Source organism: Cololabis saira, chromosome 14 (genome assembly GCF_033807715.1).
Source record: "Cololabis saira isolate AMF1-May2022 chromosome 14, fColSai1.1, whole genome shotgun sequence".
In the NCBI taxonomy this organism is placed as follows: Eukaryota; Metazoa; Chordata; class Actinopteri; order Beloniformes; family Belonidae; genus Cololabis; species Cololabis saira.
Genome location: NC_084600.1, coordinates 41,126,212 through 41,146,250, shown reverse-complemented (window position 1 = coordinate 41,146,250; position 20,039 = coordinate 41,126,212). Strand labels below are relative to the sequence as shown.

The window sequence follows — 20,039 nt, the reverse complement described above, 5'->3', positions numbered from 1 at the left end:
TTTTTCCAGATTTTACGAGGCGTGATCCATCTTTTAAAATTTTAATAAAGATTTTCTTTGATTTAAATTATACATTAATCTACATTGTTTACAAGTTACCAGGAATTTGTCAGTCTTTTCCAGCGAGTGGGCTGGTGCATCTCCGCGGTCCGCTGGATAGATTTGAGGTTTTTGTGACATCCACCTCCCCTAACAGGCACAGGCTTTCTGAGCAGCTACACCTGTGAAGACGCTCGGGGACCGCCCGCCCGGCCGTGCGTCTCCACCTGAGGGAACCGCAGAGCCCCCTGGGAGGCCGAGCTAGCCCAGCGGGACGTCTCCCCCCGGGGGGAGCGTCGCTCGGAGCACTGAGGTGAAACGGGGGTCCAGTTTGGGCACGAAGCCTTTAAAGTCCCTGGAGGCCTGAGTTCCAAACACGTCCAGCAGCTCCCGGTTCATCAGAGCAAACCTGGAGAAACAGAGGCAAGGTCAAACTCAGACCAATACGGAAGAGAATCAGGGCCATGCAGGAGAACAAATATTTGAGAGGGGCCGACATATACATACACATACACATATATTAGGAATGGGCGATATTTTACCGTTCACGATAAACCGTCAAAAAAATTCCCCACGGTAAGAATTTCTCATCTCGCGGTGAAAACGATAAATTCCCGTTGATGATGTTTTTGTGTAAAGCTGATTTATGGTTCTGTGTTAAATCGACGCAGAGCCTACGGTGTAGGGTACGCTGCGATTTAACGCAGAACCATAAATCAGCCTTAACAAACATGGCGGAAGGCGGATCTGAGAGCGAGGAGCTCGTTGTTAAACGAGGCTCCAGCTCCGTTATCTGGAACTGGTTTGGATTTAAAAAGAGAGACGAGGAGCAAACATCATCTATTATGTGCAGAGTCTGCAAAAAAAACAGTGAGGGCAAAGGATGGCTTTTATTTATTTGTCCCGTTTCTTTATTTATCAGGTTGTATCTTTTTTCTACTTTGTGATTTTATAAGCTAAGAAAACTTGAAGGACAATGGTACTTTTGCTGTTTGCACTGTTATCCCACTGTTTCAGCCGTACAGTTTGAATAAATGTTGAGTCTGTTCTTACATTTCAAACTTGTTTCATTCAGTTTTGCAGTACAGGTGTACTAATTTAATTGGTTTTTATTAGTTCAATTTAATTGGTGTAGTTTAGTAGTATTTAGTATCTTTTACAGCAGTGATTTGGCTCCAAAGACTGAATGTGGTGATAGATTTATAGTTACAAAGGTGGAGTTGAATTGGTATTTTTTTTAATCGTCATTTTTATCGTTATGGGGATAAATGCCAGAAATTATCGTGATACATTTTTTAGTCCTTATGATTAATACTTGAATAAGTGAATAGATAATTTTAATAGGACATTTTTAGAGGTTCAGTGAGTGGTTATTCAGCTAAAACTATACATTTTGAGTTCTTTTTGAAACTCCTGCTCAGTGGTTGCACTGTTTTATTTCATGTTTGTGCATGTTGAGTCTGTTGCACAAACAAGAACCAAGAAAGGCGTTCAGTTATTCTGTATAACTTTCAGCTCCTTTAAATCAGGGCAAAAAACATTACCGTTTACTGAAGTGTACTCCTAAATTAAATACTTATCTGCTGTACTCTACTGCCCTTATTTTTTAACAACTTGTGCTTTTTATTATTTTACCTCCTTTCTTGTCATTTGTTATTTATTGAATTCTATTTCATTGTATTATTTCTTATTTCTATTTTCCTTTTAATTGACTTGTTGCTGTTTAATTGTGTCTTGCTGCTTTTAATGTTGATGTAAAACACTTTGAATTACCTTTTGTTGAATTGTGCTTTACAAATAAACTTGTCTTGCCTTAAAAAAGGCTGAAGTTACTGAAGTAAAGTGTTTTCGATTTAATTAAAATGCAGCTAATTGAGAATCAAAGGGAAGATTTCCCTCTATTATCACCACTTCAAGTAATTTTGGTTCACCAATAAACTTATTTTTCTGTGATATTCTATTCTACTATCTCTGATTCAAACTGGATGATCTTTTCATTCAATAAGTTTCCTTGATTTGGGTTGCGGTTTGTCATTAAGGGGGGTGGAGGGTCCTGAAGCCAGACCAGTGGAGAATTTATACTGATTTATACTGGATATTCTCATGTTCATAGTCAGAGCATAATTTACTACTTTACTGTATTGTACTTATCTTTCATACTGTATATAATATCCTTTAATAGTTTGTCACAGTTTACAAAACTGCTGCTCACTTTGCACACACTGTAGCTCATTATTTATAAGACTGTACATTCCGCACTTTCTGCTTCTTTGCACTTCTGGTTTGATACTAACTGCATCTCGTCGTCTCAGTACGTGTCTCTGTGCAACGACAATAAAGTTGAATCTAATCTAATCAGACTGTGGGCCAGTCCTCACTGCAACTCATAAAAATCTAATCCAAGGCCGGGAATTTCACCACTCTGATCAATAATAGCCCTTTACCACCAAACCGGTTCCAGGGCTGGTTCTGGAACCAGTTTGGTGGAAATGGGCTACATGCCTAAAAACATTACCGTTTACTGAAGTGTACTCCTAAATTAAATACTTACCTGCTGTACTCTACTGCTCTTACTTTTCAACAACTTGTGCTTTTTATTATTTTACCTCTTTTCTTATTATTTTATTTGTTATTTAAGGGTTAAACTGGTTGTTTTAGATTGTGTCTAATGGTTTTAGCTTTTTGATTTAATTGAGTTAGGTGTTATATAAATAAACATATTTTCTTGTTCTGCATTTAATTTCAATTCTTAGTATTTTATTTGGCTGAAGTTTTGTGACGTTTCCGGTTATTTTCACTATTTTTAAATTTTCTTCTATTGAAATACGTTTCTTTGTTTTTGTATTTGTCTCATTTAGTATGAACTTATTTATCTTTAGTTGTACTTGGATTTATCTTTAAGCTATCTGTTTTTGTTTGTTATTTGTTTTTGTTTTTTTTGTTTTTTTCATTTTTGTTTTTTTCATTTAGGAAAATTCATTTTCTTTTTTTCATTGTTTTCTGCTTATTATTATCTTTAGTTTTTATTTGTTTTTGTTTTTTTTGTCTTGTTTTTCTTTTTAGTTGTTGTTCTTTGTACTTGTTATCTACTTTGTTTTATTCTGTTTAACTAACATTTTATATTGTACTGTAAAAGTTTTATAGAAATGTATACAGTATTTGTACTGTTGGACCCCAGGAAGAATAGTTGCTGCTGAGGCAGCAACTGATGGAGATCTGAAATAAATAAATAAATAAATTTAAGGGTACTCTTAAATTAAATACTTGTGATTTTTGAAAACCGTGCAAAGTTATAGATAAGACCTGAATGCAGGCATTGTGATGTAGAATTGTCAACTTGGTTTAATTCACCGCACAAATTGTTACAGATTACTTTTGTAATACTGTATTTGACCCGGTTCTTTGTACGTTTTGAACTTATAGAAACGTAATTCTTGCCATTGTAAGAATGAGATGTACCTGCTGTACTCTACTGTCCTTACTTTTTAACAACTTGTGCTTTTTATTATTTTATCTCTTTTCTTATTTTGTTATTTACTGTTTAATTATGTCTTGCTGCTTTTAGTGTTGATGTAAAGCACTTTGAATTACCTTGTGTTGAATTGTGCTATACAAATAAACTTGCCTTGCCTAAAGCTGGGCATACACTGTGCGATATTTTAAATCATTTGATTCAGCCCCATCTCAAACTGCACGACTACATCGCTGAGTTCAAAAGTTCACAGCCCACGAGTCTCACACTGTACGTCCCGATGCTCTGATGCTCCGTCTGCTCACACTATACGATCATAATCCTCACGTCGGACTTCTGTTACTGGAACTGCAACGTCAAAAAGAAGTGGAAGAGGAGGAACCCAGAAGTGGGAGACACTGAAGATGCTCAGCAAAAACAAATGCGCTGCCTTAAGCCTGAATTATGGTTCCGCGTTAAATCGACGGCGTAACTGCTTCGCGTCGCCGCGTACCCTGCGCCGTAGGCTCTGCGTTGGTGTAACGCGGAACCATAAATCAGCCTTTAGCAATTTGTGCCATTCTGTGTGGCGATAAATGAAAAAAGATTAGACAACGTTGTGATTGGACAAGAATTGGCTGGACAGACGTGGGAAATACGGTCTTTTTTTTTCTGCTATTAAAACATTATTTGTAATGTGAATTTGCAACACTTAAAACTACAAATAATAGTTTTTGACGTGACATCAGAGATTGCGCATGCTCTCTGTGAAAGAATGAGACAAATCGGGTCGTAGCTGCTTCAACTGTGCGATTCCTTCACGAGGAGCGACCAGGATTTCAAACACTCCTGATTTTCTTGCGACCTCACGATTTGTGATCGGGAGCTCGTTGTGAGGTGTTAATCTCTCGTCGTGAGGTGTTAATCTCTCGTCGTTACCCCACGTATACTGCACGAGGCACGACCAACGATTGGGTCGAAATCCGGCTCGATCCAAAAAAATAGTCGCACGACTGGAAAATCGGTTCAAAACGAACCGACAATCGCACAGTGTCTGCCCGGCTTAACTAAACCACTTCTTCCCTTACGCAATCTTTACAGAATGTTATTATCATCATGCACCGTGTCTCTCTAAAGTGAACAAGTCGCCCTTCGCTGGTCTGGTCTGGACCAGTTCTCCACCAGATCATAGTTTAAGGACTTGACGGCGCGGCCTCCTACCTGCCCTTGGTCAGACGCAGAAGGAACTTCCAGTAGGAAGGCCGGAGGTTCTGCACCTCCATCACCGCCTGTGGAGAACAGGGAGTCAGCGGCGTCCTGCACCAGTTACACCAGTTAAACCAGTAAAACCAGTAAAACCAGCCTGCGGCTGCTACTCACGGCCTGGAAGCAGATGGCGGTGGAGATGGCGTAGATGACGGTGTCTGCGTGGGGGAAGTACGGGAACCGGCCGGCCTCGATGCCTTTAAAGTACATGGTCTAAACACAGAGATCATGCTGTTAATGATCAGAGGACCGGCAGATAAGCAGAAAAACATTCACTCACTCACTCGTCTGATCAACGAGGCCACTAACGTCCATAACCATTAGCGTTTAGCTGTTTAGAACGGATTTAAATGCAGAACCTTCTGAGAGGAAGCTTCTGAAGAGTCACATTATATTACTGAATCTACTGAAACACGTGTTCCATGTGTCGCGGTCACATGACCGAGTTCATACTGAGTCTGTATGAGCGAGTCCTTGTGAAATATACTGAATGGTTCATGAAAACAAGTTCTCCAGCACTGAGGCCGAGAAACAACGACCTCCTGGACCTGGAAGGTCAAACAAGTCCAGATTCAAACCCTCTCTCCCAGGACTGGACAGACCCAGACTGGTCGTTTCCTGTTTTATTGTGGCAGAGGTTGAAGATCCAACTCCTGACGTTCAACGCCTCCAGACTAAAGTTGCTTTCGTCAAAGAAAATTATGACTAAATATCGTCATCAACTAGTGTTGTTTTTGTCTGTTTCCATTTTAGTTTTAGTCTGGTCTTTGGGTCCAGCTATCATTTTAGTTTTTATTAGTTTTAGTCACGTTCATTCTCAAGTTTCAGTCGACTTAAAGTCTGAGCTTTTTAGTCTTATTTTAGTCAGAATTGTCCATTTTAGTCTGGTTTTAGTCAAAGATTGTATTTATCCAAAGCCATTTTACAATTCAAACAAGGTTATCTTATTATTCTATTATTTTTACCTTATAGACTCAAGAATACATTCATTCCAGATACAGAAGACTCTAATTTGAGTTTACAACATATTTATTTCTCTGCATTTCTCCCTGTCTTTTTTTGTTTGAATTGTAAAATTGGTTTGGCTAAATACAATCTTTGACTAAAACGAGACTAAAATGGACAAATATTGACTAAAATAAGACTAAAATGCTCAGACTTTTAGTCGACTGAAACTTGTGAACAAACAAGGTTATCTTTTTTTTTATTATTATATTATTGTTACCTTATAGACTCAAGAATACATTCATTCCAGATACAGAAGACTCTAATTTGAGTTTACAATATATTTATTTTTCTGCATTTCTCCCCGTCTTTTTCTTTTTCCACGACACATTGGGTTTTCTTTTCCACGTCTATGTAGGAAAGTGTATCCAAAGATGGATCTTCTTCTTCTCCCCCCCAGAGCAGATCCCGCGTTTCTCTATGTACGTTTGTTTTTAATTGACGTTAACTAGAGCTCTGCGTTAACGGCATCAGCCTCTAACTCGAGTCTATAAGGTAACAATAACATAACAATAAAAAAAAAAGATAACCTTGTTTGTTCATTTTCCTTTTAGTCGTGTCAAGTTTCAGTCGACTAAAAGTCTGAGCTTTTTAGTCTTATTTTAGTCAAAGATTGTGTTTAGCCAAACCCATTTTACAACTCAAACAAAAAAAGACGCAGAGAAATGCGGAGAAATAAATATGTTGTAAACTCAAATTAGAGTCTTCTGTATCTGGAATGAACGTATTCTTGAGTCTATAAAGTAACAATAATATAATAATAAGATAACCTTGTTTGAATTGTAAAATGGGTTTGGCTAAATACAATCTTTGACTAAAAATAGACTAAAATGGACAATTCTGACTAAATACAATCTTGGACTAAAATGGTCCTGGACAATTTTGACTAAAAAGCTCAGACTTTTAGTCGACTGAAACTTGACACGACTAAAAGGAGAATCAAAGTAACTAAAACTAATAAAAACTAAAATGATAGCTGGACCAAAGACTAAAACTAAAACTGAAACAGGCTGACAGAAACAACACTAGAGATGATGAACTGGTTCATATGTTTGGTTTTAAAACATGTTGAAGCTTCACATTAATATTTATTTATGAAGTTTATCAGTGAGAGGGGAATTGTATTTATTAGATTCACTAAGGTTTTTTTGTCCCTGACATTTGGTCGTGTTTATTTTCTCGCCACTTTGATCAATAACAATTTATTTCCTGCAACATGTGACTGTTTCAGACGTAGACTTTAGACTTTTGTTTTAGACTTGTATTGTCATTATACGAGGCATACAACGAAACTAAAGCAGCACGGAGTGATGTTTTCCTTCACAATTTTTAAATAAAAAAAAAGTAGAATAAGTATGAAATAAAATAGTACAAAATAACATAGAATAGACTTTCTAGACGGCTTTACCTCCACCAGCTTGGAGAAGAGATACATGGTGATAGTGGTGCTTTTGTAGAAGAACATGGAGACGCCGGCCAGGAAGCCTTGAGGAACCAAGGACACAGGAAGGAAACAAAAAGTTAAAAAAAATCAAAATACAGAAGTAAGAAACTACAAAAACAAATTGCTCAACAGGAACTTTATTTTACGTCATCCCGTCTTACCTGCTATCAACGCATGGAGTTCGTCGTCAATGTTACGCATCCACCGCAACAAGCAGCTTGTTCCCTACGCAAAAGAAAAGAAAAAAAAGGTATTAAATGGTATTAAAAAGGTATAAAATAAAATAAAATAAACAGATCAGTTGTTTAGCTGGCAGGATTAACAGCTGCTAAAAAGATGCCTGCTCTTGGATGGAAACCACCACACGATCTACCAACATGTTACTGGTTTAATCTGTTTATGGATATTTTACATACAGGACTGTCTCAGAAAATTAGAATATTGTGATAAAGTTCTTTATTATCTGTGATGCAATAAAAAAAAACAAAAATGTCATACATTCTGGATTCATTACAAATCAACTGAAATATTGCAAGCCTTTTATTATTTTAATATTGCTGATCATGGTTTACAGCTTAGGAAAACTCAAATATCCTATCTCAAAAAATTAAAAAATTGAAATTCAGTTGATTTGTAATGAATCCAGAATGTATGACATTTTAGTTTTTTTTTTTAATTGCATTACAGAAAATAAAGAACTTTATTACAATATTCAAATTTTCTGAGACAGTCCTGTATGGATCTTTCAGTGGCAAGAATTCATGGTGCGGGACCAGGATATTAAAAATATGGACACAGGCCATTGAAAAACTGAATAAACGGAATATTGACTGAACATTTATCAATTTCTTTTTTCTTGTCTTGCTTGTTTTATCCCGTTCTTGTGTTATTGTTGTCTTGTTGACATACCTATAGACGGCGGTATTTTTATTTTATTTTTTTATTTACTTATTTGTTTTTTTAATTTTTTTTTGTTATTTGTGAATTTATTTCTTGGAAAAAGGGGCAGATTAGATAAGATTCTTCTTCTTTCTGCTCCCTTTTCATTCACAATTGAACATTTGTATTTGTATTGAATTGTTTGTTTTATTTTTTGAATGAAATAAAGAATAAAATGAAAATGAAATAATTGTTCGATTTAATTGTATGCATCAACTAAATAAATAATAAAAAACAGTTGATCACAAAAAAAAACCAGATCAGTAAAAGCAAACAGCAAAGAATGGGTTATAGGAAGAAGAACATGAACGCACCTTATAAATACTGACGAAGGAGCCGAGAAACACCCCGAGCTGGAAGTTCTCTTTGTTGTAGAAGATGGACGGGAGTCGCGAGGGTTTGGAAAACATCTGCCTGAAGGCCGAGGGAACTTTGATGCAACACTGGATGAGATAGCCGATGCTGAACATCCGGACGAAGCCCTGCAGCGCCGAGGAAGAGACGGATCGGGGTTAAAATCAACCCAGCAGCTACTAGGGATGGGCGGTATGGAATAAAAAATGTATCACGATCATTTCTGGCATTTATCCCAATAACGATAAAAATGATGATAAAAAAATGCAAATACAAAAAGTGTCATCAACGGGAATATTTCTTTCTTTCTTTCTTTCTTTCTTTCTTTCTTTCTTTCTTTCTCATTTCTTTCTTTCTTTCTTTCTTTCTTTCAGGCTCATTTCTTTCTTTCTTTCTTTCTTTCTTTCTTTCTTTCTTTCTCATTTCTTTCTTTCTTTCTTTCTTTCTTTCTTTCTTTCAGGCTCATTTCTTTCTTTCTTTCTTTCTTTCTTTCTTTCTTTCTTTCTTTCTTTCTTTCAGGCTCATTTCTTTCTTTCTTTCTTTCTTTCTTTCTTTCTTTCTTTCTTTCTTTCTTTCTTTCTTTCTTTCTTTCAGGCTCATTTCTTTCTTTCTTTCTTTCTTTCTTTCTTTCTCTTTCTTTCTTTCTTTCAGGCTCATTTCTTTCTTTCTTTCTTTCTCTTTCTTTCTTTCTTTCTTTCTTTCTTTCTTTCTTTCCTTCTTTCTTTCTGGCTCATTTCTTTCCTTTTTTCCTTTCTTTCTTTCTTTCTGGCTCATTTCTTTCTTTCTTTCTTTCAGGCTCATTTCTTTCTTTCTTTCTTTCTTTCTTTCTTTCTTTCTTTCTTTCTTTCTTTCTTTCTTTCTTTCTTTCTTTCTTTCTTTCTTTCTTTCTTTCTTTCTTTCTTTCTTTCTTTCTTTCTTTCTTTCTTTCTTTCTTTCTTTCTTTCTTTCTTTCTTTCTTTCTCATTTCTTTCTTTCTTTCTTTCTTTCTTTCTTTCTTTCAGGCTCATTTCTTTCTTTCTTTCTTTCTTTCTTTCTTTCTGTCTTTCGCACTGCATGCTGGGAGTCTGAGGTGTGTGAGCGGCTGTAGAGCGTGCGGAGACACGGAGTGAGTGTTGGATGGTGAAATGGTGCTTTTTTGACTTTTTCAACTTTCCAGACTGTTCTTCACGAGTAGGTAAGGGGACTTTAATTCATCATTAGTGGATTCTGAAAGTAAAACGTGTACAGGATCGTGTTTTAGCGGGCATGGCGTCCCTCCCCGGGGAGGGTTCGCCGCCGTCCATCAGGCATGGTGTCAGGGTGGTGGCTGCTCCACACTACACCGTGGAGAGGGTTCTCCTGGCTGTGGGAGAACAGGTGGGTCATGAGAACATCACGTACGGCTCCAGGATGAATAAGGCCGTGGTGGCGTTTCTCCGCGAGGAGCGCCTGGTTCATGAGTTGGTCGGGAAGGGCGTGGTGCTGGATGATCTGTACGTGGCTGTGTCACCGCTGTTTGTTCCATCTGCACGGGTCACTGTGTCGGGCGTGCCCCCCTTTATCCCCAATGAACTACTGGAGAAAGAGCTGGTCCGTTTTGGGAAGTTCGCCAGCGGGTTTAAGACAGTTCGGCTCGGCTGTAAAGACGCCAAGCTGCAGCACGTCCAGTCTCTGCGGAGACAGGCGTTCATGTTTCTGAACGATCCTGCTCAGAACTTGGAGGTTTCCTTCAAAGTGAAACATGAAAATGGTTTTTATACTGTTTATGCGAGCTCGGGCAGTATGAAATGTTTTGAGTGCGGTGATGTCGGTCATAAACGCTCAGCATGCCCGCACAAGGAGCGGGCTGCTGCGGGCAGCGGTGCGGGTGAGCGGCAGCGGGCTGCGGGTGAAACCCAGGTTGCAGGTGAACCCCGGGCTGCAGGTGAGCAGCAACGGGCTGCAGGTGAGCAGCAACAGGCTGCAGGTGAACCCCAGGCTGCAGGTAGCGCTGTCATCGAGCCCCCGCGGGCCGTGCAGCCTGAGGCTGAGACAGAGGGGACCAGCGCCCCGCACTGTAGTGAGGTGCATGATGAGACCACGGTGCAGGACAGTCGTGAGGGGAAGGGCAGTCGGTCTGATGATGCAGAGAAGCATGCAGAGGTAGATGAAGGCAGTGAAGAGGCAGAAGAAAGACGGATTGACACTCAGGTAACAGAGGCTGGAAACCAAAGTGGACAGGCTGATGAGACCAACACTGTGAATGAGGAAGAGGAGATGTTGGAGGATGACTCCCTTTCACAGTTTTCAGACACATTGTCACAGGATGATCAGAATTTATATTCACTACAGGAGATCAATCTCTTCCTGGATGAAACGTATGGCAGACAGTCTGTTGAACTAACAGACTTTTTCCCTGATGTCGATCGGTTCATAAACTCTGTTTTAAAACTAAAGAAAAAGGCCAGTGATGAACTGAGCAAACAAAAAATGTTTCGACTGAAAAAGTTATTGACAAAACTGAGGAAAGAAAAGCGGGGAAAGGCTCCTCTAAAAATGTAAAAAAAAAAATGGGTGAAGCACACAGGGTGATTTTAATCTCTTGCAAGGGTCTCACTGTTCTGTTCTTCTTCCTCTCTCTTTTACTCATGGAGGGTCTTAAAATAGGAACTCTTAATGTGAATGGGGGGAGGGATAAGAATAAGCAGGCAGCGTTAGCTGAGCTTAGCAGAACTAAACGAATAGATGTTTTATTTTTACAGGAGACGCATAGTACCTCAGATAACGAGGTAGACTGGGGGATGAGATGGAGAGGGCAGCTCTTCTTTAGTCACGGCACTAACATCAGTGCAGGTGTAGCAGTCTGGTTCTCACAACATCTGAACCTGACAAATGTTTCTGAGTGTGAAGTGGAGCAGGGCAGGGTTCAGGTAGTCCAAGCGACCATCAGGGACATACCCTTCGTATTCATTAACGTGTATGCTCACAACTCTGGTGCTGACCGCCTGAGACTGTTTCGTCGACTAAATGACAAACTGAAACAGTTTAATAGTAGATCTGTCATAGTGGTCGGAGGAGACTGGAACTGCACCACACATCCGTCAGTAGACAGGAACACAGCAGAGTCTCATCCAGCATCAGGTTCCTTTCTGAACAGTGTGGTGGCAGAAAACGACCTCACAGATGTCTGGAGGAAGTTTAATCCGTCAGTCAGACAGTATACGTGGGTGAAGGTGACCGAAGGGAGTGTAAAGGCTGCCAGATTGGACAGGATCTATATAAACCAAACGTATAACAACAGGCTAATTAAGTCCATAATATCACCAGTTGGTTTTTCAGATCATCACCTAGTGACATCAGACATCTCACTACTGACTCCCCGCCAGCGCTGCCCCTACTGGCATTTTAATGTAAGGTTAACTGAGGATGAGGCCTTCTGCCAGTCTTTCTCTGACTTCTGGAGTCGATGGAGGCTGGAAAAAGATTCTTTTAATAGTTTGGCACAGTGGTGGGAGGTTGGGAAAGCACAGATCAGGTGTTTTTGTCAACAGTACGCGTCAAATGCAGGAGCTGTAGAGCGACACTCCATTGAAGACCTAGAAAAAGAGATCAGGTTACTGGAAGACGGAGTAATTAATGGGGCAGACGGCAATAACAGGACTCTAGAAGGCAGAAAGAACTCATTGGGTAGATTTTTGCATGAAAAGGCAAAGGGCGCTCTGATAAGAACTCGGATGACCACGATCAAAGAGATAGATGCTCCAACTCGGTTCTTCTTTAAATTAGAGAAGAAAGTTAGAGAGAACAACCAGATGATGCATCTTAGGCTTCCTGATGGGTCTGTAACAGCTGATCCAGCAGGAATGAGGAAGCTGGCCATAGATTTTTACACCAATCTTTTCAGTGCTGGTAGCTGTAATTCAGATTCCATGGCTAGGCTCCTAGAGGGACTACCCCAGCTGGATGAAGGGATGGCTGCCTCGCTGGAGAACACTATCACCTTCGACGAGGTGTCAGCAGCGGTCCAGCAGCTCAACTGTGGTCGGTCGTCTGGGATCGATGGTCTTCCATCGGAGTTCTATAAGCGCTTCTGGAGCCTGGTGGGGACTGACTTTGCTGAAGTTGTTCAGTACTGTCTGGACTCTGGAAATCTGCCTCTGAGCTGCACAAGAGCAGTCCTGACCCTGCTACCCAAGAAAGGAGATCTTGGCCTACTGAAGAACTGGAGGCCTGTTTCGCTACTGTGCACTGACTACAAGATCATTGCAAAATGCCTCTCCAACAGGCTGAAAGACTGCATGGACAGTATTGTGCACTTCAGCCAAACATACTGTATTCCTGGACGAACAATTAAGGACAACCTGTTCCTGCTGAGGGACATTATTGACCTTTCCAGGTTCCAGCAGCTGGATGTCGGTCTCTTTTCCATCGACCAAGAAAAGGCTTTTGATAGAGTTGACCACTCGTATTTATTTAAAACACTTGGCACTTTCGGGTTTGGGGAAAAATATGTGTCCTGGATCAAGCTTTTATACTCAGGAGCAACCGTACTGTTGAAGGTGGGCGGAGGACTCAGCAGACCTGTCCCTGTCCAGAGGGGTATTAGGCAGGGATGTCCCCTCTCTGGGATGCTCTACGCTCTGGCGATTGAACCTCTACTGAGTCACCTTAGGCAGGGCCTTGGGGGGTTGACCTTTGCAGAAGATAACAACATTCCAGTTAGCCTATCCGCATATGCTGATGATGTCACTGTGCTGGTAACTGGACCAAACGACATCCAAGTCCTTAAAAAAAAATTGGCGCTGTATGAAGAGTCTTCTTCTGCAAAGGTCAACTGGTCTAAATGTGAGGGTTTACTGCTGGGAGAGTGGAACAACAAAGAGCAGCCAACTTTGCCAGCTGGGCTGCAGTGGAGCAAAGAGGGGATGAAGTGTCTGGGAGTTTTCCTGGGGAACGAGACTTTCCGGAATAGGAATTGGGAGGGTCTAATTGAGAAAATCAGTGCCCGATTGTCTCGATGGACTTGGGTCCAGCCCCTTCTGTCTTATAGGGGGAGGGTCTTGGTCGTCAACAACTTGGCTGCCTCGATGCTTTGGCACCGGTTTATGGTTGTGGAACCTCCAGGAGCATTGATAAAAGACATACAGCGCAGATTGGTGGACTTTTTCTGGGGAGGATACCACTGGACCAGAGCTGCGGTGCTGTTTCTACCTGTGTCAGAGGGAGGCCAGGGATTGGTCGACCTGCGCAGTAGAATAACATCTTTTCGCCTTCAAACAGCCCAGCGGTTTCTTTATCATAAGCAGCAGCTCTGGACTGAGACTGCCTCCGTACTGCTACGCAGAGTGGAGAGCTTGAACTACGATAAACATCTGTTTCTCCTGGACTTTGCTGGCATGGATGTGTCACGGACCTCTGTCTTCTATCAGTCTGTCCTCCGTGCCTGGAAAACGGTCCTAAGACCTAAGAGAGACTGTGCTCAGGTGTATGGGAGTGTGGAAGAAGAACCATTATTCCATAACCCACTTGTACGGAGCAGGATACTTGGGTCTGCTAATCTACGGAGAGTCCTAACAACAGCAGGGATGACGAAGATAGCGGATCTGAGGACAGCAGGAAAGTGGAAGACTGCAGCCAGGCTGAGTCATGAAACTGGCCTTCAGTCTCTGCGCCTGCTGGGAAAGCTGGTGGAAGAAGTGCGGGATGGTCTTCCTGGTCTTTTTCGGGAGGCGTTGGGGAGCAGTGCTGTGGAAGATCGAGCACTATTGTCGGCTGAGTTTCCACCACTGTCCATCAGCGCTGCAGTGGAGGAGCAGGAGGAGGAAGGTGGAACTCTACTGTCTTTTCATACACCGGAACTGTCAGCCTTCTCTGAAGCGTCCAAGAAGAGTCTGTCTACAGTGACTGTGAAGGTTCTCAACAGAACATCTTTGGCTGGTGTCCGGGAGTCGAGGTGGTCTGGTGTGTTGGCGCCTGGGTCTTCTCCCAGAGGCAGCTGGAGGTCCCTGTACAAACCTCCCATAGAGAAACGCTGTGCGGATCTCCAGTGGAGGGTGGTGCATGGGGCCGTGGCCACAAACAGATATGTGGCACATGTAGATCCTAGAGCAGGGAGTCATTGTGTTTTCTGCCAGGGTGAGGAAACGTTGCAGCACCTTTGGCTCTCATGCCCCAGATTGGTTCCCCTCTTTGCTCTGCTGCGGCGATGGTTAGGTGGTTTGGGACAGGTTTTGGATGATAGGCTGTTTATCTTTGGTCCTAGGTACTCTGCAGCACACCGGAGGAACATCTGCCTTGTCAATTTTCTATTAGGCCAGGCCAAAATGGCTGTATGGCTCACAAGGAGGAACAAAACAAAAGAGACAGGATCTACAGATGTTGACTTAATGTTTAGAGGTTTGGTGGCTGCACGGATAAGGACAGAATTTATATATTTTAAAATGGTGTCCAATCTGCAGGAGTTTGTCTGTATTTGGGGTGCTGGAAGTGTACTGTGCAGTGTGGTGGATGAAGTTCTCACTCTCAGGTTTTAACACACACACACACACACACACACACACACACACACACACACATACACACACACACACATACAAACAAGGTATGTTTTTTAGGCTAATAGTTCTGTGTTTTTTTAAGATGTTGTATGTTTTGTAAGCAAAAATTGACCAATAAAGTGGTGCTTAAAGGTCAAAAAGGTCTTTCTTTCTTTCTTTCTTTCTTTCTCTTTCTTTCTTTCTTTCAGGCTCATTTCTTTCTTTCTTTCTTTCTTTCTTTCTTTCTTTCTGGCTCATTTCTTTCTTTCTTTCTTTCTTTCTTTCTTTCTTTCTTTCTCATTTCTTTCTTTCTTTCTTTCTTTCTTTCTTTCTTTCAGGCTCATTTCTTTCTTTCTTTCTTTCTTTCTTTCTTTCTCTTTCTTTCTTTCTTTCAGGCTCATTTCTTTCTTTCTTTCTTTCTTTCTTTCCTTCTTTCAGGCTCATTTCTTTCTTTCTTTCTTTCTTTCTTTCTTTCTCTTTCTTTCTTTCTTTCAGGCTCATTTCTTTCTTTCTTTCTTTCTTTCTTTCTTTCTGGCTCATTTCTTTCTTTCTTTCTTTCAGGCTCATTTCTTTCTTTCTTTCTTTCTTTCTTTCTTTCTTTCTTTCTTTCTTTCAGGCTCATTTCTTTCTTTCTTTCTTTCTTTCTTTCTTTCTTTCTTTCTTTCTTTCTTTCAGGCTCATTTCTTTCTTTCTTTCTTTCTTTCTTTCTTTCTTTCTTTCTTTCTTTCTTTCTTTCAGGCTCATTTCTTTCTTTCTTTCTTTCAGGCTCATTTCTTTCTTTCTTTCTTTCTTTCTTTCTTTCTTTCTTTCTTTCTTTCTTTCAGGCTCATTTCTTTCTTTCTTTCTTTCTTTCTTTCTTTCTCTTTCTTTCTTTCTTTCAGGCTCATTTCTTTCTTTCTTTCTTTCTCTTTCTTTCTTTCTTTCTTTCTTTCTTTCCTTCTTTCTTTCTGGCTCATTTCTTTCCTTTTTTCCTTTCTTTCTTTCTTTCTGGCTCATTTCTTTCTTTCTTTCTTTCAGGCTCATTTCTTTCTTTCTTTTTTTCTTTCTTTCTTTCTTTCTTTCTTTCTTTCTTTCTTTCTTTCTTTCTTTCTTTCTTTCTGGCTCATTTCTTTCTTTCTTTCTTTCTTTCTTTCTTTCTTTCTTTCTTTCTTTCTCATTTCTTTCTTTCTTTCTTTCTTTCTTTCTTTCTTTCAGGCTCATTTCTTTCTTTCTTTCTTTCTTTCTTTCTTTCTTTCTTTCTCTTTCTTTCTTTCTTTCAGGCTCATTTCTTTCTTTCTTTCTTTCTTTCTTTCTTTCTTTCTGGCTCATTTCTTTCTTTCTTTCTTTCTTTCTTTCTTTCTTTCTTTCTTTCTTTCTCATTTCTTTCTTTCTTTCTTTCTTTCTTTCTTTCTTTCAGGCTCATTTCTTTCTTTCTTTCTTTCTTTCTTTCTTTCTCTTTCTTTCTTTCTTTCAGGCTCATTTCTTTCTTTCTTTCTTTCTTTCTTTCCTTCTTTCAGGCTCATTTCTTTCCTTTTTTCCTTTCTTTCTTTCTTTCTTTCTTTCTGGCTCATTTCTTTCTTTCTTTCTTTCAGGCTCATTTCTTTCTTTCTTTCTTTCTTTCTTTCTTTCTTTCTTTCTTTCTTTCTTTCTTTCTTTCAGGCTCATTTCTTTCTTTCTTTCTTTCTTTCTTTCTTTCTTTCTTTCTTTCTTTCTTTCTTTCTTTCTTTCTTTCTTTCTTTCTTTCTTTCTTTCTTTCTTTCTTTCTTTCTTTCTTTCAGGCTCATTTCTTTCTTTCTTTCTTTCTTTCTTTCTTTCTTTCTTTCAGGCTCATTTCTTTCTTTCTTTCTTTCTTTCTTTCTTTCTTTCTTTCTTTCTTTCTTTCTTTCTTTCTTTCTTTCTTTCTTTCTTTCTTTCTTTCTTTCTTTCTTTCTTTCTTTCTTTCTTTCTTTCTTTCTTTCTTTCAGGCTCATTTCTTTCTTTCTTTCTTTCTTTCTTTCTTTCTTTCTTTCTTTCAGGCTCATTTCTTTCTTTCTTTCTTTCAGGCTCATTTCTTTCTTTCTTTCTTTCTTTCTTTCTTTCAGGCTCATTTCTTTCTTTCTTTCTCTTTCTTTCTTTCTTTCAGGCTCATTTCTTTCTTTCTTTCTCTCTTTCTTTCTTTCTTTCTTTCAGGCTCATTTCTTTCTTTCTTTCTTTCTTTCCTTCTTTCTTTCAGGCTCATTCATTTCTTTCTTTCTTTCTTTCTTTCTTTCTTTCCTTCTTTCTGGCTCATTTCTTTCCTTCTTTCTTTCTTTCTTTCTTTCTTTCAGGCTCATTTCTTTCCTTCTTTCTTTCTTTCTTTCTTTCTTTCTTTCTTTCTTTCTTTCTTTCTTTCTTTCTTTCTTTCTTTCTTTCTTTCTTTCTTTCTTTCTTTCTTTCTTTCTTTCTTTCTTTCTTTCTTTCTTTCTTTCTTTCTTTCTTATCTTATCTTCTTTTATCGTGAACGGTAAAATATCGCCCATTCCCAGCAGCTACGTGTTTATGCAACAGAACCACACAAAAGGAACATAAATAACTCACTTTGACACAGTAGGAAATGCAGTTGTCCTGGTAATGTTTACAGCATCTGTGTCTTGGACCGTGTCGGCATCTGGATTTTAAGTTTAAAGAAGAAAAAAGGGGGATCAGTACCCGGAACCCGGACCCAGCAGCTCTGGTTTGGTGCAGGAAAGCGTTTCTTCTTACACTGATTCCAGCAGCCCCTTCGTGTAGGCCACCAGGTTCCTCCTCCTGGATCTTTGGTGAGAACTGTCCGGCTCCACGGCTGCTCTGGACTCGGGGGGGCGGGGGCCGGCAGGGTCAGCGGAATGAGAGGGGAGCTCTTCTTTACCGATGATGAATCTGCGGCAGAACGGATCATCAATAACTACCAGTTAGGGCTGGGTGATTTTGGACAAAAATAAAATCCCGATTTTTTTTCTCTGAAAACCCGATTTTTTCGATTTTGATTTTTTTGGTAAAACTACAAAAGACAATGGAATAAATTGTTTCAAATATTTTATCTTTATTTTTAAAGAAAAATAGCAAACAAATTTCCCTATTGGGAATGAAGTGCAATTGAAAGATACTGTAAATCCTCCTTGAGTTTAGTAAAGTGACAACATTTACAATTTTCTTGACCAAACAAAGATGACTAGACGAGCTCCGTCTGTAATGCAGCCAGCTGTAAAAAAGGAAAATCCATTTTCCGATTTTCCTTTTTTTAACATCGTCTTGATTAATAAATCCGATTTAGATTTAAAATCGATTAATCGCACAGCCCTACTACCAGTCTACTCTCAGACTTTAATATAAACAAGGTTCACAAGGGGAGAACATGTCCTTTAATTCTCTATTGTCTGACCCTTTGAAATCAAATACATTTTAAAAAATTTGAATATTGTGATAAAGTTCTTTATTTTCTGTAATGCAATTACAAAAACTAAAATGTCATATATTCTGGATTCATTACAAATCAACTGAAATATTGCAAGCCTTTTATTATTTTAATATTGCTGATCATGGTTTACAGCTTAAGAAAACTCAAATATCCTATCTCAAAAAATTAGAATATTCTGGGAATCTTAAACTGTAAGCCATAATCAGCAATATTAAAATATTCAATTAAAAGGCTTACAATATTTAAGTTGATTTGTAATGAATCCAGAATGTATGACATTTTAGTTTTTTTAATTGCATTACAGAAAAATAAATAAATTTATCACAATATTCTAATTTTCTGTGACAGTCCTGCATTTTATATATATATATATATATATATATATATATATATATATATATATATATATATATATATATATATATATATAAAAAATATCCAATGACCGTTTATATAATATTTGGAATCCATTAATAAAATATTTTGAAAAGCTCAAGAAACTTCCTGAGAGTCCCTGAGGGTAAAACCTCCAGAAGTAAAGCATGGTAGGAATATGTAAATATATGCATATACATTTGTTATCGTTTTTTTTTTACTCTTTAACGGTAGTATTTTTATTTGTCATTATAACTATTATTTTTGTCTCCCCTTCTTTGGTGTAAGATGTATATGTGTATATAAATGACTCACTAATGTTTTATTACTGATTGAGTATATGGGAAAACATACAGAGGTTGTGAGGGGTGGGGGGGTAATTGGAAATGTAAAAAAGGGAAGAAAAAATAAAATCTGTGTCTTAAGCCTAAAATGTAACTCTGTTTTATGTTAAATAAAAAGAGATTAAAAAATCTATATATATAAACAAGGTTCACTTACTTTAACGCAGAAAAGGCAAAGCCCTTGAGACCGTTGTTACTCCTGAAATACACAAGAAAACTCTTAACTCTCAGTCCTGGCTGTTAAACATGTGGAGGCTGCTCTGTAACCACGGCAACGGCTCTGACCTGAAGAGGAACATGAAGAGCGACGAGGTTATGCAGAACAGGAGCACCTGGTGAAACGAGAGTGAGAGACACGTCAGCGGACAAGCAGGACTTCCCATGATGCTCCTCTGGAGTTACATGGGTAACCCTTTCTTTTACAGTACAGTAATAACCAGGTAATACCATGGTAATTACACTGTAATTACCTAGTAGTACCTTGTATTTACAAGGTAATTACATGGTAACTACCGGGTAATTTACCCAGTAAGTACTAGGTAATTATTACGTATTTTCTTGTACCATGTAATTATGTGTATTTACCATGTAATTACATGGTAAATACCTGGTTGTTTAAACTAAACATTACTAGGTAATTACAAAGACATTAGATGGGAACTATGAGGGAAATTACTAGTGATGCACCGATTGTTCGGTAACCGAAATTGTTTGGCCGAAAATGGCAAAAAAACACTTTCGGTGTTCGGTGGAATAAGTGGGAAAAAAACGAACAATTAATTGGCCAACCAAAAACTAACGCCATAAGAATTTTACCTAACATTCACCAGGAGGTGGAACCAAAACAACGTAATGCTGGGAAATTAAATATTTTTACTTTTTTTATGTTCAATAAATATTTTCTACCTTGTAATTTTGTAAAAGATTTTTTTCT

The 20,039-nt window shown here is 38.9% G+C and overlaps 1 protein-coding gene across 1 annotated transcript in view; it reads right to left on the bottom strand.

The window, feature by feature from the left end:
• The window catches only part of tmem135 (transmembrane protein 135), a 28,936-nt gene continuing 8,897 nt past the window's right edge, over nt 1-20,039 (bottom strand). The window contains exons 6-15 of the mRNA XM_061739215.1: nt 19,391-19,437; nt 19,263-19,304; nt 17,693-17,848; nt 17,528-17,597; nt 8,459-8,626; nt 7,367-7,430; nt 7,170-7,246; nt 4,871-4,969; nt 4,712-4,779; nt 1-448 (exon numbers count right to left, since the gene is read on the bottom strand). Coding sequence (XP_061595199.1) covers nt 301-448; nt 4,712-4,779; nt 4,871-4,969; nt 7,170-7,246; nt 7,367-7,430; nt 8,459-8,626; nt 17,528-17,597; nt 17,693-17,848; nt 19,263-19,304; nt 19,391-19,437 — 939 coding nt within the window. The 3' untranslated portion in view covers nt 1-300. The remainder of the gene's footprint in view (nt 449-4,711; nt 4,780-4,870; nt 4,970-7,169; nt 7,247-7,366; nt 7,431-8,458; nt 8,627-17,527; nt 17,598-17,692; nt 17,849-19,262; nt 19,305-19,390; nt 19,438-20,039) is intronic.